A 26,555-nucleotide genomic window follows, 5' to 3' on the forward strand; every position below is an offset into this window, starting at 1 on the left:
TGATCATAATTGTCTTGACTGAGGCTCGTGGTTGTCGAGAGTACGAATAACAAGCATAATAAGGGGTGGGGGGAGGGGGGAACCACTTGGCGATTTGTCGAATATAAGTAACGACGGGGAATCCTCAAAAGTTATTTAATAATCTTTTTGTCGCTAAGTTTGTTACTACAGGCGACGACGGTGAGGATGAACAGTCAACAGAATAAAAGGACGAGAAGTTTGTCGATGACATTGAAACCACCTCCGGCAGCTGTATTTCTCCTTCTTCTCCTTTTTTTCCTCCTCTTCCCCGACGTCAACGTAGAGAATTACCTCCACGACAATAACTATGTGATCTCTGACGTCCGAGATTGTAAATATCGAAAACACATCCTTCCCAACTTCTGCAGTAAATGAACAACGACGATCGATCAGGAGGGCAGGCATTGATTGATCGATTCGTTCGGTACGAACCCCCGGAGAAACACCCTCGGTTCTCTCAGTAAATTGCTTTTAATATATATCAAAACAAACCGCGACATAATGCTTACTCGCGAATTTCATTCCTCTCGTTTATCACGTTTGATGGTATTATTATTACTATTATCTGTCCCACTCGGTTCATTTTGAATCATACGTTCATCAGAGATTTTTAATTGTAAAACTGGAATTGTATAAACCAAAGTAGGTAAGAAAAAATAAATAAATTGAATCAAAGAATATGGAGAAAAAAATGAATAGCCGTAAGGAACGGCAGTAAAAAGTCTTTAAAAAAATTTCTTTCGACTTATTAGCACGGTCTGCAATGTGATCAATAGTGATTAGTTAGTCGCTCTCGAAGTAAAATAATTAAAATTGAAATATGACGAACGAGAAATACGAGTGTTAAAATTCGCTGCACGGATCACCGATGTCATCACAATCCTGTGTTTCTCACATCACACTGGCGCACAAGCATAGAGAGGAGACAAACCGAAAAAAGTTTGACGAGAGACGCCTCAATTATCGCGATTTTTTCCCCTCGGAAAACGTCATAGGCCGAAACCTTAACGATATCTACGAGGGAAGAGCGAGTTTATATTGACAGCGAATGAAGGTGACTTCTTCCTCCGATCGTCTCTGATTTGATCCTCCTGAGAGGCTGGTTACCGTCTCGCGACTAAAGACCCTGAAGACAAGGGGCGACGGTGGAGGAATCAATACTAGAGCCACCGCCGGCTAGGATACAACACCGGCCGTATTTTCGCTGGGCTAAATATCTTCGCGCTCGCGCAATGGCGACGACGAATCGTGGAAGCCACCAAAACCCGCGGCGACGCAAAGCCGGTCACCAACTTCACCCTGCGATGGCCGAATGATACCCAGTTTGAAGAAAAATCGAATAGTCGACGTTCACTTTCGAGTCGAAATACAAATCGAGATGTTTCGAGTGTGGTGTGTCACGTGACCGATTTAATAGGGTTTTCAACTGGCTGCACTGATTTCCCTAGGTTTCAACCAATAGCAAAGGCGAAATCCTAGGGAAAATGCACTCGGTGAAGACTCAGTGCAGCCAATTGAAAACCATGTAACAGTTTTCACGAGAATCCATCTCATTCTTTTGTTATACTTTCAATCAATTTAGAATTTATCGTAAAGTGTTCGTGCTATTCGTCGGAAAGGTCGGTAACTGGTCAGTTACGGTTGAATAAATATCGTAAAGATTTTTCATATGTTTATTTCGCCGCAAGACACGACACTTTGAGATTATATTTTACGAATTATTCGTGCGTGAATTCATGTGACAATTTAACTCCTGGTTGACCCGAAAGCAATTCCCAGTATCGAAACGATCACGACACAAACAATGTCGAAACGAATCGATGTTTTAGGAGAGAATGAGATGGGTTTTCGTAATGACTCTTAAATCCGTCACGCGACACATTTTTGTTGTAATATCAATTTCTCATTTCACAATCATGATTATCAATTCAAGTTTGCGGGTTCCAGACGTTATTTCATGTCGACGAAATATTATCGTTATTAATTTCAACTCGACCAACCAAACCTTGACTTTATCAATCGTTTACTGTTCGCTTGCAATTCAAGCTAAATTTCTTCGACTGAATAAAACTCCAATCTTTTCGCCATTTATTTGGTTCGCGATCAGTCGATCAAATCTGTGATTTTCAGAACTAACAAACTAATTTTACATTCTTACTTTGCCGTCATTTCAAAACTTTCTTTTTATCGTAGCGAGCAGAAATTTTTTTAACCCTAAGAAATATAATTTATTTTTCGCACAAATTATGTTGAAATAAATCACTGTTCTAAGTTTCAGATTGTGAAGTTCGTAAAATTGGTTCGTGGTTATATGCCTTCATCCCAAGTTATAGCTATGAGAAAAGTCGGAAATCTGACGCTGATTCAGCTGCTGCTACGTCCCTTTGGACGTCAGCTGATCACCGACGGTGATGTTTTATAACAACGCGTTCACGGTGCGCATGATCAGGTGAAATTATTTATTTTAGTTACCTGAGAATTTCGCAGACTTTACCTACAGACTTAAATATTCAGTTTCTAATTTACCTTTGGGTGAACGAGTTCTTTTCTCCGGGTAGATATATTTATATACGAGTTAAAAAATTCTAAACAGAGACAAGCGATTTTTTTTGTCTTTTCGGGGTACAAGGAATCTCAAAAAAAAAAAAAAAAAATGTATCGCACAACGTGATGGAACAAGACGCAAAACCTAGTCTAACTTTCCTTTTAAATTCTTCGATATTTTCAGCTTCTTTCTTTATAATATAACATACAAGCTGTTTATAAATAGCATCGAGACTCTCTCGAAGCAAGGATAACAAATCTGCGATAAGATAAATACAGCGTAATACAAGTTTACTCAATGCGAGCGAACGACTCGAACCGAGTCGATTTCTCGTCGTATTCGCTTCAACATTTTCAATAAACTTGAAAAGCAGTCATACAATAATTGAAAAATCACACTTTCCAAGGTAACGAGCTTGAGAAACGTTTTCGAGTAGATTCCTCGATAAATTTTACCGTACGATTGTATTTCAATCAGATTTATAAAATAATCGCATGTAATCATACACATAATTGATCAACCAATTAATCAGCAAATTAATCGATCGCTGCTACGAAAGTTATATAATAATATATTACACCTATACGTATATGTACATGCTGTACTTATATTTATAGAATTAGAGCGTATATGTACACGCTCCAATTTTCAAAATATATATGATCATGTTTCAAAAGCATGTTTAAATAGATTGAAAAAAAAAAAAAATAATAATAATAAAAATGTTTAACAAATGCTCACTCAGCTATCATCGCGTTCTCTGCATTTAAATATCAAAAATTGCTTTTTTCGTTTGTTTATTTATCTACTATCTGTAATATACCTCTTTTATTCCAATGTTTTGTATCGCCTTTTGAATAACGCTGGTCAGCGGTTTCGGTGTGGAAGTAGCCGTAGAAGAAGTTGTTGAAATTGTACCAATTCCGGCAGCAGCCTCCTGCTGGAGCTGCCTTTTGGTCATAACTGGTCTGACGATATTCCTTGCTTGTTGAGCGCGCGATTGAATTTTCAACGGCATATCCGATGTGTCCCCGTTACCTCGACGCGTGTCCGAGGCTGTACGATTCAATTTAACACCAGCCCTCTTCTTTGTCGTTATACCAGCATTTCCGGTAGAATTTCTCGTCGCTTCGCCACGTTGCAGCGGTGTCGACCTTCGTTTATCATTTCATTCACATGTTCAGTTATTTATATTTATTATACATGTATTAATTATTATAACGTGTTTAAAAATGCATATTTTTCCCCTTTTTTTTTCATTCCCCATTTGTTTCGTACTCATTGCGTTATAGAAGTATATAGAAAACTCTTCTAATCCATTTTCAGTTTCATTTTCATCTTTTGTGACAATATTCATCCGAGTTTTTTTCCCAGTTTGTGTGTAAATTACAGAATAAACGAGCATCTGCGAGAACGTGGTGTAATTAACGCGAATATGCAATAAATAAAGCCAAGAGAGCGCAGATAAAGTAGTAAAATTTAATTGAAAAAAAAAAAAAGAAATACACATAAAAGATATACCTGTAAACGGTAATGTGGCCGCCGCAATAAAATTCAAAACGAGTTATGAATAAGTTTCGACAGTTGAAAAGTGGCGGAAAAACCAAGGACAAAAAAAAAAAAGAATCATCGAAGAGCCAAGCAAAATATTGAGCGAGAGAATTCGCGTGCGAGAAGTTTAACGATGCATGCCTATTGTTCGTTATTTAGCATTGCAGGTGCCGAGATCGAAAGAGAGAAAGAGAGAGAGAGAGAGGGACAGATATAAAAAGAGAGCTAGTGAGTTACGAAATACGGGAAATCCTTCATGTTCATGTACACCTGTTATACGGTGAAAATTGTATGCATTATACATTCTACACGAGGATGTATCAAGCCTATTGTACTGCGTAATTCTCACCTCATTTTTTCTTTTCTTTTTTTTTTATACCTGGTACGCGATCGCTTTACGTAAGTAACAACAACGACAGCAACAACAATAATGATGATAATAATAACAATACCGTCAACAACAATAATGGAAAGTGTGACGCGCCTTGATGTTATACTCGTTGATATAATAATTGCATAAATATTGTTATTACCGGTTTAACGAGTCAAATTTCTCACGCGCGGTACAACGAATTTTTCTTTTTTCGCAGAAAGAAAAGAAAAAGAAAAAGGAGAAAAAATTGTAACCAATTGAATTAAATAAATTAATTACGAGTTCAGGTATATACGGAGTGAGTAGTTGGGAACGATCTCACGCGCATGCGCTGAAATTCTAGAGTAGTAAAGCAGTTGTTTTGTCAGGCTGACCAACCGTAATAAGTTCAGATGACAGATTGCCGCAATGTATGTAACCTCAAAAATTTTGTCAGCTATCGGTGGCAGGTGTGCTCAACTTCGTTCATTCTCCCATTATTAATTTTTACGAATAAAAAGATTCGTAATCTGCTCATTGGAACTTCAGAAACAGTTCCAACAGCCAAAATGTTTTATCTATTACAGATGCTGTCACAATTTTTGAGGTTACATACATCGCGGCGAGCTGTCATCTGAGCTTATGACGGTTGGTCAACCTGATAAAACAACTGCGTTTGTTCTAGAATTTTAGCGCATGCGCGTTAGATCATTCTACTGTTAGCTACTCACTCTGTACAATAATCAGTTATGTATAAGGTAAATTTCCCTGTGGTGAATGACCGTTAATGTTTGCGGTATATGTGCAATGCAAAGTGAGAATCCGACCGTGTTCTAAACGCGTACACTTATACAATTAAATGGGGAGTGTAATAGCTGGTATTGTGTACTTTCCGCGGGTAATAAAAAATTGCGTGACAATTGATCGTTACTTTCGGCCGTTATACGATGTACATATAGACATATAACGATCTACCGATTCGCTAATTACGATAATCCGCATTGACGTAAACTTTGAAAATCTTGCAAATGCGTATATGTAATGGAAAAATTTTACATGCATCAGTGTCGGTGAAATAATTGCGTGTATACGCACATACGTATAATGTGTACAATTTCTCTCAATCTCTCCTTTCTTCTCTGACTGATTACGCGTTTGAACAATTCAAGAAAAATGATCGAAAATTGCTTTTTCTGCGATAATTCCCCACTGTCGAATATTATTTGGATCATTTGACATTTCAATCGCGATTCTTGTATAACGGAGTTTTTTGAAATTTACTACAATATATTTGTATATAACATTGTTTCGCGTAGTGTCTCAAAATCTATACCTCTTCATTTCCTCCCCATACGAGAACTTGAATAACACAATCATTACCAACGATAATCGAACGGAATTGAACAAAAAATGGTAACAACGATTGTATACGTTAATTGAGAAACGACAACGATTATGAAAAGAAATTCCCGGTCCATTTTATCACGATAAAAACCCCTCTCAAGTAAAAAGATACGAATAAAATAAGCTTAAAACAATATTGATTGATTAATTACCCCTCAGCTTCGTCGTCGGTGTTATTGCGAAGTAAATCCTCGTGTTCCCTATACCGCAATTCGATTTCAGGAACAATTTTATCGCTACCAGTATTGCCGACGGAGGAACGATCGTGTTGCGATTGAGAAGAAATATCATCGGACGTGACGTCAGTGCCTGCGTCCTGTTTAAACCTAGCAGCAGCGGCAATGGTTCCTTGTTCTATGGCTTTGACTTGCCTCTCGAGTTGATCAAGCATGTCAATACTGCTCTTGGAATCCGGCAAAACGCTTCCATCACCACCCACTGTATCGAGAGATCGATGATCCTGATCGTTGAGTATGAGATCTAGTTTCACGCCAGTTTTTCCGCTCTGATTTTCCCGTAAAGATCGTCGTCCGTTAGATGTTTGAAACTCACCACCGGTCGAAGAAATGGCATTACCCTTGCCGATTACCGACCGTTCAAATGACCGACCGAACTTCTTAGCCAGAACATTCTCGAAGTCCTGAATATTCTGACTTACTATTGAGTTCTGCGTCCGTTCGTTAACGAATATCGGAACACCTCCGGCGCTTCCTCGCGATCTAAACGACGAGCCTCTGCTACCGGTCATGACCGGCGACCCACTCGCCGAATTAGAATTCGAATTGACGTTCGAATTCCCGCCACCGCCGGTGCTTCGTTTTTCCACCACCCTGAGACCCGCGTCGCCCTCGACGAGTTCCCACTGTTTAAGTCCTTCCGGCGTCGAGGGACTTCCCCTCGGACTGGGACTGCTGGTCCTCGAATCAGTACCGATCATCGGACTGCGTCGCTGCTGGATTACTGTTCCATCCGGGTTCAACGTCTTCCGGAAACTCGACGGTCTTATCGACTTCCTTCCCGGCTGATTTCGCGCCAGGATAGTTTCCCGCTCCTCCCGCTCCGCCATGTTGATTTTATACACTATCGCGATCGGCGAGTTACTTTCGTCTGACTCGTTCTCTTTTATTTTCCTTTTCTTTCTCGTTAGCTTTGAAATCAAAACGTGGTGGAAGTTTCACGATTTCGATTTTTTCATATTTCGTTAATCCAACTTTCTTATCTCTTACTATTAGATGTTATATCGTGATCATCGATCCGGGGTGTATATAGTATTTATAAATCGGCAGCCACTCTCCTCTGCACAGCTTTACACTTCGTTGTTTCCAAATTCCGGACGATTAGTACAGATTAACGATCTCGCTCGGTACGCGTCTCTGTTTAGAAAATACATTCACATGGATTTGTTAAGATTTATTATTGTTGAATTTGTTTTTTTTTTTTCCAAGTCGTATTTATCACATCACGTTGCAGAACACGATTAGCGATCGGTGTAATTGTTAATAATTACCCAGAGCTACTGCACCGTGCAGTGAAAAAATCGTATACAATGGAGAAAGCTTCAGAAATATATTTTATCTATCCGAAAATAAGAAATCAACTTCTTGGTCGAGCTGTAAAAGATGTATAAATAAAAAAATTAAATGTGAAGAAAATCTGACAGTCGACTAGGACTATTCCTAAGGAAAGAACCGTTCAATTCAGAACTCTTCCAACGCGACGAACAATGTAACTGATTTCCGGTGAAAGGATCTTTATAATACTATAAAGGAAGAAAAAAAAATGTAAAAAAAAACCAGACTGTTTTTTTAGCAAGACAACTTTTGATATAATAGATGAAGAAGCAAAATTGTTTTTGGAATGAGTTGAAATCGTGAAAATATTTTCCATGTCATTTTTTTTTTTTTTTTTTTTTCATTCCTCGACAAGAAAACTGTACTGGAAAATTGAAGTTAGAAATCTTTCATACAACCATATCACCTCCGATGGGTCGAGTTCTGGATAATTATTAACAACACTTAACCGATAAATATATGATAATCACCAATATTTCCGCAAGCGCGTCGCATTTATGTAGGTAGAAGATGTATACATACATTATACATATATGTACATACATATATACGTAGAAAACTTCACTGTTTCACCATAATGCACAACGATTTATATCCCATCTCCGGTAAGCTTATCATCTATTAACAATAACAATAATAATAAAGCATCAACGACATATATAATAATTGACGATAATGTGATAAGTATACAGCACACAATTAGCATTATTATACGTATATGTATATATGAATTTTTTGTGTGTGTCCATGTGTTCGCGCGCGAGCGTTTTTTCCCCACCCATATTTTTTTTTTTTTTTTTTTAATACCGTGCTGCTTTTGCTGGTTCATTAATTTACTAAAATTACTGCGACATTAACGATATACATATATTATATGTATATAGGACACAGAACATTGCGTGTATAATAATTTCGAAGTTACAGGCCTGCACGTATATACACACATGTTCAACATGATAAACGCCTCATTTATCGTTCGCATATTATTTCGATTATATTTTCTGTAGACGCGTCTGAAGGATCACGACGACGACGACGACGACGACGAAAATAGTAATATCAATAATAATAACAACAACGATACCAATGATGCAGATAAACAAATTAGCAAACAAACGAACAATTATTTTCTGCAGTCCCAGAGATATAATATACAATCATACGCGTTGTACGTATTGTGTATAATACAAACGTGTCTCGCTTAACAATGTTATATTTTATAACGATACGTGATTGAAGCTGCACTGCACTGCGTGTAGACGACGAAAACTGAATTGAAAGGAGACCGAGAGAATGAGCGAAAGAGAGAGAAAAAAGAAAGAAGAAAAATAATGAAACAAAATGATACAATAGAGAAGCAGACGATTTTTACATAACTCCGCGTAGACGCAAATATACCTACATCGCGTCTCCTTTTTCAATGTGTCCATTGTCGCGCATAGTTAAATGGATATAATTCGATATTAAAATGCACGATATCCAGAGAGAGAGAGAGAGAGAGAGAGGGAAAGATACACACACGAAAATAAATACAGACTCACAAACACTGCATCGGGCGAACACTACATTGACGAAGTAACGCGTGGTTAAAAATTAAACGAGACACACAAGAGAGTCAAACGGAGAGAGAGGCTGCTGCCTAGTTGCGAGAGCGTTTGTACGACAAGTAGCAAACCTGTCAACCGTGGGTCCGCGGCTATGGTGGGATTCAGGAGAGGAGAAGAGAAGCAAAGGGAGGTGAGGAGCGGAGAGAGGTGCGCTCGGTGTGTCAGTAAAGCCTCCGCAAGTAAGTCCATACCTGCAAAGTGGGATGTACATTATACTATACAAACGGTGCAGCAGGTAGGCAGGGAGGCTAATAGTTCACTGGGTATTTGTATGAGTGCGTTTCAGGTACCGGAGGGGAGCTAAAAAGCGTAGCAGCGTCAGCACGAGGGACCGTTTCGGTCGGTCGCGCGTTTAGTCGAGTCGAGTTGAATTGCGTTCACAAATTCAAGTAACTAGGAGTTTTGCACCTTGCGCGTGTCTGCCAGACTATCCAGTGTCCGATATAATGTGCACGCCGCAAGACAGGATGATGGGATGGAAGAAAAAAAAACGATGCGAGATAAATTAAAGGAAACGAAGGAATGAATTTCAAAACTAGATTTTTATTCCCGCGACATATTTATCGAAGACTTGTTGCGAACGGTGATTATATTCGCATCGCGAAGTTTTGTAGAGTTTGATCAACGGTCTCGGACAACCGAATAACAAAGTGCGCATGCGCCAAGTTTTTCGTTTGTTCAACAGGCTGGCCAACTCTATCCGACTTTGATTGGAAACTGTCAAAATTCGCCGCTCAAGCGTTTCGAGGTTGTGTTACGTTGGCCCGAATGCAGACTCGTAACGACAGTTAACGCAATATTGTAACCTCGAAATGCCTTGAGAAATGTCGATAGCTACGAACTCGTTGGATCGGAAACTGAGTCGGTCGGTTCGCTGACAAGAAGACGAAAAATCTCGGTAACGAAATAGCGATTGAATTTACCAGTGGTGTGATTTAACGAATGGTCGTTCATTTTTTCGCTGTTCAATTTTCAGCAGAGACCCGAAGCACCGTGAACGGTACGTTACAGTCTGTATGTATTGAAAGCAAAGAACGACGAAGAGTAATAAAGCATGGAATGAATAATCGAAGAGAAAAGAAGGAAGAAATGAAACAAAAAACACACCAACAAAGAAAACAAATCGGAGCTCTGCATAAGCTTAGCACCGCGCTCTTATCTCATACGGCAACAGCTATCTCTCGTCTGACGCATGTGTATATCTAACATAAGTTGGTACTTAATGCCGCGTGCATGCGGACTCTTTGCAAGCCAGCCTGTTGTTATTATACCTGCTGCAATAGCCGCGAATATTAAAATTTATCGGGGTTTATCAAAATTTAATTAGGTAAATTTTCATTGTCTTTTCTTTTTTTTTTCTTCTTCTTTTCTTTCAATTTCCTTCAACTTTACAATTACTAATCTCCACCGACGAAGATTGTGCCGTTAAAAAGGTAAACCGTGCGGATTATAATATTTGAATTGGAACCGGAATGCAAAAAAACACATTAAAGAGTTTGAACGTTTTTGCTAGCTGATGGCTACAGACCATTTCCAAATGACAATAATAATAACTACAACAACAACAATAATAATAACAGTAATGATTGTATATATTCTCCGCCTATTTGTCGCCACGTCTTATACCCAACCGATAAATCTACAGTGACGAAAGCGTTATATTCCACATCAACGATGTTACAGGAACGGTACCCAAGGCTTGTTATCGAGAATAATTGATCCCGATAAGCGATAAGATGGAAGTTATCGCTCTCGGTTGACCAGGCTGAGTATATTCAATGCCCAGGATAAACCATCGATGGAGAAAGAATAATCCTTCGAAAATAAACTCTGAATGTATAAGGAAGAAAAATTAACACCGACAATCATGAGCCGATAAATCAACAAACGCGTAGGCGTGTGGGATGTGTAATAGGATGAACGAACCGGCCAGCATAAGCACGACACAAAAGTATGAAAAAAGTAAAATAACACCGTACCAAACGATTAGCGCAAGGTGTTTCTTTTATTTTCGTATTTTTTATTCTCGTTTCTTTTCACCTATCTTCACACTCCCTCTCGTTTAGAACCGTAGTTTAAAGAACAATACATTTCATCCCGCACGATTCACGATCACTCTGCTTTATCATCACAAACTTCATCATCATCATCGTCATCGTCATCATCGTCGTCGTCGTCGTCACGATCACGACAACAGCAGCTGTTATTATTACATCTCCAATTACGTTCAAAGTATCGACCGTGATATTTAACACACAAATTCACTATGGCGACGAAAAATCCTGAAACCAACCGAAGCGCTATCCGGTGTTCACTGCAGACGCTCTCGCCTTCGTTCCCGATGTGTAACCAACTATGATAACAGCGATATCAGATCGGTGACAATAATCTCGTTGTATCGTAACACTCGACGTTATCAAAGAGAACCACCATACCCGTTGGATACCATAAACGATCCCCGTTTGTATCGTCGAAAAAGTTTCGAAACCGTCAAAAATCCTGCCCTGCAACAACGATTTTCCGTGGTTCGTCGAAGTCGCGGATTAGAGATATACAAAATACACATCTAAATCTATCTATACATATAGACGGACAGAAAGATAGTTAGACGATAAAAAAAAAAAAAAAGAAAGAGAGAGAGGGGAGGAGAACTCGCTCTCTCGACCGGCGGTAAGTGGGTAAGTATATATAACCAAGATTTGGAGCAACGTTGATCGCGAGGCCGATGTGAAACTGTACGAAACCTGCGCTATATACGGCTGTATTCTGTTACACGATGGAGTTGCGGTTACGGCGGTTAAGCAGACAGAACCGGGAACCGGGAACCGAGAATGGAGAACCAAGAGAGCGAGGCGGGCGGCGTAGACCAAGTCGGCTGACTCACTGTTTCCGTACTGCTGGTGCTGAAGCGCTTCACCACCGTATCGCCTCCTCGACGTCGCCGGGGCTTCTATACGCGAGTGTGCAAACGCGTGTGCATGGATCCAGACTTTATTATACATGTATTTCAGCTCCAAAGTACGCTCTTTGATACCGTTCGTTTGACTCACAATCAGTCTCCGCTGCTCCAGGGACGTAGTAGCAACACGTACGACAACGTGCCCGATTCATTTCTTGTAAATCATACACGTCTCTTACCGCCGCGCCAAGCTCCAGCGGTATTTGGAAAATCTCACGATAACAACGTTATTAAAAATAACGATCAAGACACCGCCTCTTATGATCAATGATTTACGAACAAACGGATATCGGCGGATAGACCTCGATTTTCTTATATATTGTACTGTGAATATATATATATATTATACTACGTCAATATACACTGCACGAAGCATAAATTAAATATTATCGCATTAACGTTCAACGGATAAAGTGCAGACGCTCATCGGTATCGCGAAAAAGAGAAGAAGAAACCGACTGGTTTCCTCGTTTCGTATCAAGCGTGTATCTTATATATATATATCGTACTTATTTCACGTTTGAAATTACATTACATACTACGGTACAATACAATACGATAACACGGTATAATACGATACTGAAAACCTCTCGAGGTTGCGAAAATTTTATCAAAATATAAAAAATAAAAAAATTAGTTCAAGTTAATCGGAATTATAATTCGTCTCAAGTTTCTTCAGAGTAAATCGCGTCATTGGCGAAATATAAACAACTTTACAACACCCTGTGGAATATTTGAGAATAATTATTGCCTTTAAAATTACCACGAATTTTCTTTCATACTACGTTTCCGGTACTCTATACAATTTTCAGAATCAGCGAATTTATATTAGTTTTGTTCTTGTTTTCTTTTCTTTCCCGTCGATATTATACATGCATGCATACATTTCAACGCTGGATTAAAACAAATATTATCATCGGTTTGCTAAACGTCAGAAGTTTTTTCGCTACGGGATAAAAACAAGTCTCTCTTTTTCGTTTTTTTCCCTCCCCACCTCCACCTTCGTCGGATGAAAACGTCACGGGGAATTGACACGAGTTTGTTCCATTGTGCAGTACCAAATGTTTTCCTTCAATTTAAACTTGGCCATTCGTTACTCTGCACCGTGTTTGATGCTTCGTTTTTTTTTTTTTTTCTTCCGTTCCCCGATCTTCCCCGTGCCTTTCTTTTCCCTCGGATATAACGGTTTACAACCGTATATAGGCATACTGCTGTATAATAGATTCCGTTCTAAGACTCACCGCGGTCCATTAATTCAATTTTCGTTTTTTCCCCTTCATCTTTTTAATTTACTTTTTTCACATTTTACATGAAATTACATAATTTATACCCAACGTGCCTGTGTACGAATCCGATTTTTGAATATTCAAAAGAATATTGAAAAATTATACCATTGACCGATGGGTTGTTTTAGGTACATTAATAAATATAACCGCACCTGATCGAGTATTATTTTATGCTTTCACGATGATATATTCGATTCATCAATTCGCATGTACCACGTGCATTACCGTACACAAATGCAATATATATACATATATGTGCATACACCTACAGGTAAATGTCGGAAAGAAAAATCGACACATATTCAATTCGGTATAACCGCTCACCACTGAACTGTTATGTAAATCATCAATTCACGAATCGATGCACCAACGTCACCAATCACGACAAAAACATTAAACACTTGACAATTGATTCCCATATATATGTATATGTATATATGTATATATAATAATTATTTACTTCTCTTTATAAACTCGTGTTTTACGATGGATTTGTCGTCAAACACGTACGCATGTATTTACGAATTTATTACCGATTTACCGGCAATTCGAGTTATAATAAAATGACGGATAAATATCACAGCCGCGGTACCGGCTGTAGGCGCGGCGTGCTTGAGACTGTTTCTCCCCCTGAATCGCCTAGAAAGTATATAAGCCGCTGGTTACTGCTGCTGCTGCTGTTGATGGTGGCAGCAGGAGGCGAACAACGAGCCTCGCGACGACCGCCCACGTTAAAATCAGTGAGTGAGCTGCGTGGATTCGACGACGTTTTATCCGATGCGGATCTTACCGTCGTTCGTCAAGGATAAGGGTACCACTTGTACCGTAAACTGATAGAAATTTTTATTTCCGGTTACCGCTCAGTCCTTGACTATTTTCATTTTTTATCACAATCGACAAAATATAGTTCTAGGTAGAAAATGAAAATTAGTTTTCTAGCTGTTGCCGGAATGTCTGGTATCCGTTACTATTCTTTCTCATTACGATCGCTGTTGCTAGATTTTCTTGCTATTTTATCTTCTTTCTATATATATATATATATATTTTTTTTTTTAAGTATTAAAATTTTACGTATACACTCATAAAAAGAAAGAAAAAGGTTGCCACTACAATGGCTTCCGTGACTGAAACGGTCAAGTAAACCATAGCCAACAGTACCTGTCAGTATCGTGCGATTAATCGATAGTCGAGTTTTTCTATTGATCGTTTTTCCAATTAATCGACGATTTTGATTAATCGTTTATCCGATAAATCGATTCGTCGACGGTTTCGATCAATGACTTTTCAGATTAATCGATTAATCGCACAGCTCTAGACCCGTCATACCCGAGTGCACGGACATATCGTCCGGAATGAGCATAGACTGCAATGCAAAGAGATGTTGGCTTGGGCTAGTCGGATATCGAATGTGTCGGTAGAAAAATGAAAGTTTTTGGTGAAGCGGAACGCCATCCACGACTAGTCGTCGTTACGTACTATATGCGGTGTACACCGTTATCGCTTGGCGGGTGTGGGTGGTTGGTTATAAGTGATTTTGAAAGAAGTCTCGTGGACACGGTTGGCTAGTAAACCGATCGGTATATTCAAGGTCTGAGCGCGAAATATCCCTCCGATGTAGAATATATAATATACTTCACGGACAGTGGATAGGACGATAATAATAACCAGCTGTATAATAAGCCCGAGTGTTTCGATGATGGATCAAGCTTCGACGGAATCGGTTCTCAGGTTGCCCGCATCGTGACTGACAACCAATATTCGATGGTCCGTAGCTTACCGGGTTTCATCGGTTGCTATTGACTCATCCTTGGTCATCGGTCAAACGAAAATTACGGTTAGACTCTTCTCGACAAAAGTTTCGAGTACCTGAATTATCGACCGAGTAGCGACTATTACCTACACGGGACTAAAAGTCGCGATGAAACTTCCGTAAAGCGGATGAGGAGATCCCGTTGGGAACTAAAATGGAGACGTGGCTAATTGTAAGCAATATGGCGGCGAGAAATGAGTTATCGGTAAATTTTGTTTGGTAAATTACGCGAATACGAAAGTGCGGAGAAAGCTCGGTGCAAGCTTTGAAGCTTTTGCTATTTCGCAAGGAATCGATATTACCCAAAAAAAAAAAAATACGACGAAGGAAGTCTTTTAAAACTAAATATGGCCCCGTTGGAGTAACGCGTTATTTTACCAACAGATGTCGCAGCAACATGTTTTCGTTCCAAACTGTCTCGCAGGGTAAATGGCGACCGTTTAATGAACACGTCGAACAGCAATGTAATGAAAGTCGATGCCTCGGTACAAAAATGGCAACGATTTGTATGTTGGAAAGACTAGTGTACGGACAAAAAGCGTGACGTAATTTTCACGAGCATAAAAGGTTCGACAAGTTTGACACTCGCGTCAACAACCGTCTGCATACTCGCAGTCGCATTACAAACTGCCGATATATCACGAATTTTTTATCTCTGTCGTATCGCCAAAAATTGGATAACGCGGAACGATATTTTTTTCGCCATACTGCGTGTTTTTATTATTACATCTCCAAGTTGCATCTTATCTGAATTTAAAGAAAGTTAAAGAAAAAAGGCAACATATTTTTGAGCTACTGTCTGTTGCAGGACAGTAGAATGTAAACACCTATGTTATATCCACAGTTTTGTATTCACATGATGCGAAAAATTTATCTCAAATATATAGACTCCATCTGAAATACAGAGCGAAAACTAAAGTCGGATAAGTAACATGTTGTTTTGAAAGAAATCAGTCGATCTTAATGAGAATACGATGATCGGACGGAGTAGTTGGAAATCGATTTCGTCTAATCGATCAGTGATCACGTCAACTGTTCATCAACTGTGCTCCACAGCAAGAAAAAAAAAAGATAAAAAAAAGGGTAAAAAAAAAATAATGATCGAGAAGTGAACTGTTTTATCGATTTTGTTATCTGTCGATAAAATCGGATGATAAAATCACAGAAATTTAAGTACAATCTCAGAGAAAAAAAAAACAATATGACTTTTTGTAAATTTTTTTATAAACGAAAAGGAAAATCCAATTCAATATCAAACGAATACCTGCAGTATCTATAGGGCATTCCGTGCCAAGTCAACCCGGGTTTGCAAAATTAATTTGTGTTATCTAAGATTTAAATAAAACGAACATATAATTGATGAACACAATTTAAAAATCTGAAATAATTCCATGCCACGTATGATATATTGTCAAACGCTTTCTCTCTCTCTCCGCGGTAATTGCGGTAATAAAACATAGGAATTAACGTGCCTTTGAACAAGAGTTTAAAAATTCCACGGCATGTTACGCCCATTGATAATATAATGCAAGCAATTAATTGTAAGACGTACATATAGCATATAAATGCGTGATACCTTGACACGTTAAAATACCAAACTAACCGCCGTGCATGTATGTATATACGCCCGTATTGCAGATACCGCGTGTGATTATGATCTCGTATCATCAGTTCTCGTCGTGAAAGATTACGACAAGGTGGATCAGTAGTTGTAACCAACGGTTGACAGATGGCGACGACGGTCTAATCAAGTTCCTTATCAAGCAAATACGCACTCATGTGTACAGCACACGTTTTATATATACCCTGTGTTTATGTATTTATTACAACTTACGCGCTGTATCAGTCACCTGATTTAATACGACTAATAAAAAAGAAAGAAGTAGAATAGGAAAATAAAAAAAAAAAAAAAACCAGTGGTTGAAACGTCGGTTCGCTCAACTTGGAAACATTCCGTTACACATTATAGACATACACGTGTTTATACACAAAGTATATCGTATCTCAATTGCGGGAATAATTAGAATTATTATCGGTACACCGTGAAATAATATGTCACGTTGACAATGTTCGTAAACGTCGGTGATGTGGAAAATACAAAAACCCAAAACTAAAACTACGACTTATATTCCGATAGAAATGCGATAACAAAAGTCGGTAATGTAGAATTCTTCATTTTTTCTATTCAATTTCAACAATTCCTTGTCCCTAAAAAAACACGGAAACTTTATAATTGTACATAATATTGTCGAGTTATCGGTTATACGAATTTTAAACACGCTCGTCTCCTTTTACAGCAATTGTTTGTTTGTTTTTTTATTTTTTTTTTGTTTTGCCATTTTCATTCGACGTTCAATTTCGTATGATTTTTCATCATCAATTTCATTATTTGAATATAGCTTAGTTGTGTTTGAGTAATAGCCAGAGCCGTAGCCTCATTGACTGACGCATATATTGACACTGTGATCGCATATTGCCGCTTTACAAAGAGAACAAAGAGAGAAGAAAATAGACTGAACTTCCCCCACCTCAAAATATAGGGCAACGATAATTTGTTTTTCCTTAAAACGTGTTGGTAAATTGTTACAATATAAAACGTACATACGTACACGCAAAAAGGTTGTAACGTTAAGGTGAAACGACGTGTATAAATAACTGACATAAAAATAAGAATCAATTATATGTATATACGTATAATAATTATACGTACGAAATGAAAAGAGAATAATAAAGCGAAAACAACTGTATAACATACTTAAGGAGAGCGATCCAGACGACGACGTGACGGATGAGATATGTTGATTGTTGATTATACACTTATATTATTACAACGGTGAAAAGGAATAGAATAAATAAAATGCAATGAGACGAGGTAAAACGAGGTGAAGAAAAAAAAAAAAAAAAATTAAATAAATAAATTAAAACAGAAATGAAAGTGTTGTAGATACGTATAGGAAAAAGAGAGAGCGAATGAATGCCAAAACGTTCCTTCACACTTTTCTCTATTCAATGATATGTTTCCACTCTGGTTAATTTTGGTGAATTTTTCTTTTCGCTGATCATCATCATCATCGTCGTCGTCATCATCATCATCTTCACCCTAATCACCGTAATAAAGCACGTGCGTGCGAAAAGTCATCGTGAGTTTATTACAACGTGTAAAATGATTTATCACAGGTGTACGTACGTGCCTACGTATAATATAAATCTAAGGCTAATAGAATTATTTATGCGAGTCATATTTTACAATAGCTTTTGATGAGGTTATTTTATACGACGATACAACATATTCACGCTCATTTTACACGACTACGATATTCGATGTAATATACAAAACTAACTTCGTGCGAATACTTTGCAAAATTTCCTCAAGTATGAATCATACGTTAATACACGTAAGAATTATAATTATCGATCTCGGTCTTCGTCTCGACCTCTCGTAACATACGAGACGAAATACGAACGAACCGCACATCTCGATGTAACATGTAAAACGAAAGATAAATGTCGCGAGTATATCGTTCGCTCGTTCATATTCTTCGTTCAGTTTCTTTATTTCTATTCTATTTTTTTTCATTTCAATTATATTTTTACACTTATCTCGATACGCGGTTCAGAATAAACGCGGCAGCGACATGTGCATTTTTTTTTTTTTATAATTTTTTTATTTTTTTATCTCATTCTTTTTCTAATCTCCGGAAGATAAGAATGAGTGGACGAAAAAAAATTAAGTAAATATAGGTAACGCGGTTAACTTTGTTTCCATCTTCCGCGTGTATGTGTGTCTGTGTCTTCTTACCAGCGCTTGTTTTTCAATTTCATTCCACTGACATTCCAACAACCATTCTTGCAAGCTTTTCTGTGAAATTCGTCACACATGCTTGAAAATTTGCAACACAGATATATGTATATGGGTAGTTACAGGCGAACCCAACCAACATCTTAACCTCGCCATTTTTGATTTTCTTAATAAAAAGTAATCTCTGCAAATTGCCCCAACTCTGAAATAGTATCCTGATTTTTTTATTCAACCGTTTGATTTTTAAAAGGACCTTTAAAATTCTCTAAAACTCTTAGAAGCCGAATTTTCTTTTCAAAACATTTCAAGACCGGGTCCGTTGAAGGGAGGATGTCGCCCCCCCCCCCCCCCCCCCCCCCCCGCTGGGGATTTCTAAACGCGCATGCGCTAACAACCGAGAGCAAACGTATCTAACCTCAAAAATTTTGACAATTGTCGGTGGCGGTTGTGGTCGATTCGCGACGGTAAAAATTTTTCAGTTTAGAGACAGTTGGTCACCCTGGCAAACAGTCGATCTCGGATTACAGCGCGTGCGCGCATTACGTTTTAGCAGACGACAATTCGTGCAGTCGTTACGAATTCGCTCTGTACGTGCGCGTGCTGTACCACAAGTGATTGAAAAAAAGAAAAAAAAAAAAAAAAACTTACACAGATGCGATAATATTTTTTAATTACCGCAAACTTGGTGTAAACGCAGAGGTAAAAGAGACTAGAAAGAAGAACGCAAACGATCGTATCAGATTGATTTCTTTACACTGAAGTGAAAGTCTATGCTTATACGCGATTGAGAAGAGAGTCAAACTACATAAATCTAGGCATGAGAGTAAAAAAAAAACCTTAATTTTATCGTTAATAACAATAATTAAAAGTGCGAGTAACATTCGATTTTATTTCCATTTGTAAATAATTATTGTCCAGCGATTAAAATTGTAATTATTAGAATGGAGAGGGAAAACGTCGTAAAATGAGAAAAAGAAAACAAAAAAAGAGAGATAGAAGGTAAAACAGGATTCTACTTATCTCCTTTGATTTCTCTACTACATTTCCCCCATCTCCCTAGGGATTTTACGATGAGTTTGACAATCAAGATGCAGAGTAAACTGTGTGTTATATCAGATTATAATGAAAAGCACACGCGCGTCGAGACTTGGCTTAAAAATCTCCCCGTAACGAACACACCGTGCATGTTTATATGTATGCGGACAAATATTATACCGGTAGATAATACAGGCGCCTGTTCGAATCTGCGCAGCCGAACCCCAAAGTAAAGAATCTCACATTTTCCCTGCACGTTTATTCCTGCTCATACGTGTGTGTATTTGCGAAACGCTTTCCGGTGAATTACGAACGCGGAAAGTATACAAAACGGCGATCAGATAAAGAAGCGTCGAGATTGCGGTTTGCACAGTTTCTTGAACGTTTCAAACGTAATTCATTTAAGCATACAGATACGTGTACATTGATCGTACATAAATAAATCCGTACGTATAATGCATAGGTGTCAAAAGTTTGTAATAATGTCGATGTTACAACGATCCAAATCGGTATTAACAAGGCGAAATTTCGACCACTCAAAGTTTACGGAAAGAGAAAACAAAAAGAAAAAAAAAAAAAAAAAAACGTAGCAAATATCAATGCAAATATTTTTGTTTCATTGTCGGTACTGTCATTCGTTGATTGATTTTTTTTATTTTTATATCGTTTTATTTCGGTCGCAATTTCACAAAATTTCGATAATTGAAGTGATTGAATTTTATTTCCAAATTGTATACAGGGAATTCCATAAAGATCAAAAAAACGTCCGACTCTCGCCATTTTTTTCATTTTCATCAAAAAATTTCCTACAATTGTCGCAACTCTGAAACAGTATCCTGAATTTTTTTTAACACTTTTTTTTTTTTTAACACTCGACTGGTTAATTATTTATAAATATTACGAGCGATTTTGTAAAAGGAGAAAAAAAATTCAAAACCTCCATCTGTCACGTAAAACATTTCTAGACCGGTTTCATTTTGCAACGTCGACGTTTATATTTTCTTTATTTATCTCGTGTATACGATTGTTGCACGAATTGTTAATTCCTTCCGAACTATAAATCTCGAGAGAATTGAAAGAAAGAAATCAACGTTAATAGTCGCTGCACGCTCTGTTAAATAAATACTCATTATAATCATCATTACAGTCGGTATATTACAAAGTAAATTTTCGTTCGTGTATTTAATGTAAAGTTAACGTCCAAAATTTTACTCGAATTCCCTCGCGGTGTTGAAAAACAAATACAATTATTATTGAATTAGCATGAAAACTCATTAGAATTCATTTGAATTGTATAAACAGTGATTCGCGTTGGTATAATTTTGAAAATTTTCTTCAATGTTTCTACAATTTTTACTCTCTCTCTCTCTCACTCTCTCTCTTTTTTTCACCATTCGCACGAATTAGATATTTTCCCAACAACACCCGATAATAATCATCAAGTAATTTACCAAAAATTTCAAAGTTTCCGATAAAAAATTTACTGCTGTCAAATCGTTTTCTGATTAGTTAATGTGTCTGCTGTTTGCACGTTTTGCAAATTCTTTGCGATTCTTCTGATTTAAAATTTTACCAAACGCACACACACACACACACACACACTATATATATATAAAATTGTGACACAAAAATAATCATGATCGTCGCGACGATAATCGTTATCATCGATCGATCATTATAATTTTACCGAGAGTTCATCGCGATAATATTATGTTATTTATCAATTCTTTTATATAAGAACCAACTTCCTCTACGATCGTGTGATTTATCATCACATTTCTGTTTATGTTTATTATCCACTACTGTACTGATTATTATTCTTATCATATCCACCATCAGCGTACATACATTTTCATCTACTACGCATCGTTATACAGTAATATCCTGTAAAGGTATAAACTTTCATTCAACAATCACAACGATTTCACAAAATAATATAATACTTGAATACAAAAAATAAATTTTAACACATCTAATCCATCTTTTACACAACGCATTAAATAGTATATACTTGTAATAAATCGAAGCAAAGTAAATACGAGTCGTGTCTGCGGAATGCAAAAGACTTGTGTAAAAATAATGCAGTTTCTTTTTTTTTTTTTTTTTTTTTTTAAATTTTTTATATTTGTAAGTATAAATTACACGCATTGCGTAGCATGGCTGATGACGTCACGGATACTCGACGCGCGGATTTGATTGGTAAATTCCGCTCTCTGACCTCCAATGGCGCAAACGAACGTGGGCGTATCTGTGTGCGTGTTTCGAATGATAAGAGAATTACGATACTTCTATAGTTCAGCGGTAAAGTTCCATCCGATATATTAAACAGATATCGAATCGTCATAAGTTGGATTATACATATACTATTTGCAACGGAAGACTTTAACGGACACGTTCGAAAATAATACCGTGTAATCGATAACCGACAAACCAACAGATTTAATTACCGCGGCAGATTTTTTTATTGTCTATTCCTGTAATCATTTTTATTATTTATTTTTTATTTTTACGACTACTGGCACGCGTAAAATACATGTATTTATTATTCGCTGATTCGTCGGCGCAAGTAAGATTTATCTAGGGACAATGGAAAACCAGTTGGAAGCTTAAATACGGTTGAACACGTGTCGAAGAAAGTAGGGGGAAAAAAAAAACAAGTAAAAAATTAACGTAATTGTAACATTGTAGCAGAAATTCGTAAAAATCTAAGAACGAAAGAAATGATGCAAGTTCGAGAGAAAAGGAGACGCGTAATTTTTCGAAAGCTCCGACACTCCGCTCTTTCTCTTTTTTCAGCAATCTAATTTTATAAAAGAGACAACACAGAGAAAACAATGATAATAGTTTGTCCCATTTATTATTAATAATAAAAAAAAAAAAAACAAAAAAAAAACTCAGTTACACGAAGGGGGGAAAGAATTTCTCTTCCCTCGAGAATGTATACGATTGATGTGCATGGTATGTAAACGGGATTGTATATACATACATGGTGCGTGTAATTCACATGCAATGTAAGTGCCTAATAGAGTTATAAAGAGCGTTACGATTGTCCCATTTATGCGATCAGTTTGCCTGCCTCGTATTATTCTTAGTGATATAATACAAGTCTACATATATATACACGTACATCAAGTAAAACACAATCAATTATACATGTGATAATGACGATGATGGTTGGCATCGAACATATTTTTTATGTTTTTTTTTTCCTCACTCTTTCGTCTTTTTCTTCAATATGGATATGTGAAACACGTGATTCCGTATCAAGGTTAATTGCGTATGATATAAATAAACGAACAAACGTGATATATGTGGTCTTAGGTCAAAAGATATTTTGCGAGAAAAACTGACGCAGGAAGATTGTGATCATCGATCTGACGATGAGACGTATCAACGGTTTTTACTGCTTTTTTTCTTCCTTTTTTAAAAATATTTTTCAAAAATTTTACACGGTGCTCGAGACGTCGAATTATCAATTATTAAAAATGTTCAAAAAAAAAAAAAGAACGATATTTTTCGTCACTTGAAGTATAAAATGAAGAAATTCAAGTAAAGTGACAAAAAATAAATAAACATATGTAACATACATATATGGAATCGGAAGCGTTGTCAAGATTGCTTGAGATCCGTATTTGGACTCTTTCGATGACGATAATTTCAAGTCCCAATATGCGTAAGCTGACCAACGAACCAACCAACTTGTACGAATGTTGTACATACGTACCGTCTAATAATAAACATGAATCAAATTGGAATTTATTTGAGAGGGTGACGATCGAATGAACGTTAATGACGATCTGTTTATACAGCCCACTGCAGCAGCATACAACGGTTATTGTATTTATTATTATTATTACAATGTATTACCGACCGACCGACACGATTTCGCGACGAGGATAAAAAAAAAGATGACGAAGGTATCTTCCAAATAAATTTTATAACGATCATGGTATCGATATTGTTTGAAACGATGATCGTAATATCCAAAATAACACTAAAATCACGAATGTTTAAATAAAATTTTTATACTCTATTAATATAACCCGATATAACCATTGATAATAATGAGAAATCATTTGGAATTTCAGAGAAATTTATCATCATTTCTAATCTGAAAAAATTATATCAAATTCTCTGAAATCACTTTTGTCAAAGTGAAACTTATTTATTTGTCAAAAGTAATCTCCGTCTCGTCAATAATCATCGCTTTGTAAAGTCCGAGTAATCTTAAGAAACGTTAGTAATCGCGATGTAACTTTGTTTTTTTTTATTTTTTTTTTTATAATCAAAACAAAAAAATTTATCCGAAAAAGAAAAAAACTGCAAATATTCCTCGTATCGCGTAATTTTTCGTCCTTTGTTCTTACATTTTCTTTTTTTTTTCTTTTTTTCTACAATCGAGAATTTCGGTCTCGAATTAAAGAGAACGAGGCCCTCCCTCCCCCACCGATTATTTATACCTTTTTTGCACGCTTTTGACATTTTTCGTTCTCTTATCGTTATTTCTTCATGCTTGCAGTGAGGATTGTTGCGGCAATCATTTTGCGGGAGCCTCCTTGTCAGTTTAATAAACACTGATTCCCTCATACAATGACGACGACCAACAACCAAGACTTTGAGAATTGACCTCTTGATATAAAAATAAATTCTTCGATTTATCTATTGCAATGCGTGCCCAAGATAACGACATTATTATTATTATTATTATTGTTATTATTATTATTATTATTATTATTATTGTTGTTGTTGTTGTTGTTGTTGTTGTTGTTGTTGTTGTTGTTGTTGTTGTTGTTGTTGTTGTTGTTGTTGTTATTGTCGTCATTATTAATAATAATATTTATACGTACATCAGATATTACGTTTGCATTCAGTAGCGTCAATGATTGTTTATACATATATATATAATATATGTTTATCTTGTAAAATTTAGAACGTAGTACCGTACGTTACATTTTGTACAATGTTATAATTTGACTAAGCGATAAAAGTAGAATAAATAAATATGTGTATATGATATGTGAATTAATAAATTTTCTACACTATTATACAGCATGTGTTGTCAAATAAAATAATATAATGACAATCGAGTGACGAACTTGGTAACTAGTTTTATTTCGTTTTTTTATTCTTTACGAACTTTGTGGTTTTTCTCCTCAACCCCCCCGCCATTCACAATTACGTACGCAATGATTATAAGAAAAGCGAAAATTTATGAATTATACCTACTCGCAGTTAATTCGACAAAAATTTGACACGTGTGAATCAATGAAAAATACAGGGAATAAGAAAACGTGTAAGCATAAATCTGATGTACACGGGTGTATGATATAAATCAAAGAGTGTCGTTTGATGTTAATTTTATTTTTGAACACAAAGATTGCGAACATTAAAACGATGCAATGTGCGTCGAACGTCTTGAAAGGGGAAAAGAAAAAGACAATTCGTTCCTCTCTTTATCGCGGGAAATAATTACATTTGCAACATAAATCATTTCGCATGACTGCTGCACCTAAAAATTTTACTCGTCGTTTCTCCTCCTCGGTATCATAAACCTTAAAAAAATAAAAAATAAAAAAAAAAAGAGAGAGAGAAACAAAAACAACATTTTTTCAAATTTTCATTCGGTAATTTTTACACATCTTTCACATACCATGCACCGCAGATTTTACAACGATTACAAGATCGTTGACATAATAATCGTGTTTGTTGGTTAAAATTTTATTTTTGTAAAATATCGCGTGTCTAAACGAATAAACCCTTTTTTTTTTGCGTTTACGACCTTGTGCCATTTTAGACAGACACGCGATATAATAAACAACGTTCAACAAACCTTTTTCGCATCGATTCATCCGTAATCGTTGCTGCAAATATTCAATCATACTATCGGAAACTACGGATTATTATTGCCGTTGTTATTATTATTACACTGTCATATCCTGAAAACACGGTGACGCGGATTAAAAGATATCACAGCGTCGTTACTCACTCTCCCCGAAAGTTTAAAAAATTTTCATACGTACACCTCATCGTACAGATTCGGCTTTCGAAGTCATTCTTATACACGTAACTCACACAACCATCAACTGTTTGTATAATATGTACGCGTTATTATACACTGTGTATTTTAAGTAACGAAAAAGAAACTACAGTTTCAAAAAAATACAAGATATATGAAATACTGTACACGAATAACACGATAACCATATTTCTCTATTATAATACAAAATTGTAATTACTTTTGTTACGTTTGAAGAGAAAACTAAAAATTTATTTATTTATTGTCATTATTATTATAATTATTATTATTCATTATAAAATAACACCTGAAATTCGTTACGGTTTAAATATCTCTAAATGTTACAAATAATGTGTGTATAAAATAAAATTTCAATTATCGAATAAGAGTAACGTTAAAACGACCATACAGTTTGGATTATTTTCTTATTTTTGATTTTGGTGAACTTTGCTGTATACCTCGAAACGATTGATTTTGACTTCTTGTGTAAAAAAAAAAGAAAACAACAAAATCTCGCCAATTATTTCGCGATATTTTGCGCATATATACATAAATATATATGTAACATAATAAATACATAAACGTATATACAAACGTGT

At 36.6% G+C, this 26,555-nt stretch overlaps 1 protein-coding gene across 22 annotated transcripts in view; it reads right to left on the reverse strand.

Moving 5' to 3' along the window:
- LOC124183683 (serine/threonine-protein kinase MARK2-like) overlaps positions 1-26,555 on the reverse strand; it is a 63,496-nt gene that overhangs the window by 28,727 nt on the left and 8,214 nt on the right. For 17 of the 22 annotated variants that reach the window (XM_046572485.1, XM_046572470.1, XM_046572484.1 and 14 more), the window contains exons 1-3: positions 7,915-8,062; positions 6,026-7,246; positions 3,390-3,720 (exon numbers count right to left, since the gene is read on the reverse strand). The exons of 3 other annotated variants lie outside the window; for them this stretch is intronic. In XM_046572485.1, coding sequence (XP_046428441.1) covers positions 3,390-3,720; positions 6,026-6,939 — 1,245 coding nt within the window. In that variant the 5' untranslated portion in view covers positions 6,940-7,246; positions 7,915-8,062. Of the gene's footprint in view, positions 1-3,389; positions 3,721-6,025; positions 7,247-7,914; positions 8,180-11,795; positions 11,944-26,555 lie in introns of those variants that run through there. 2 more of the 22 variants (XM_046572463.1, XM_046572462.1) reach the window with 2 other exon arrangements.

The sequence above is a fragment of the Neodiprion fabricii genome, chromosome 5 (genome assembly GCF_021155785.1).
Source record: "Neodiprion fabricii isolate iyNeoFabr1 chromosome 5, iyNeoFabr1.1, whole genome shotgun sequence".
Lineage (NCBI taxonomy): Eukaryota > Metazoa > Arthropoda > Insecta > Hymenoptera > Diprionidae > Neodiprion > Neodiprion fabricii.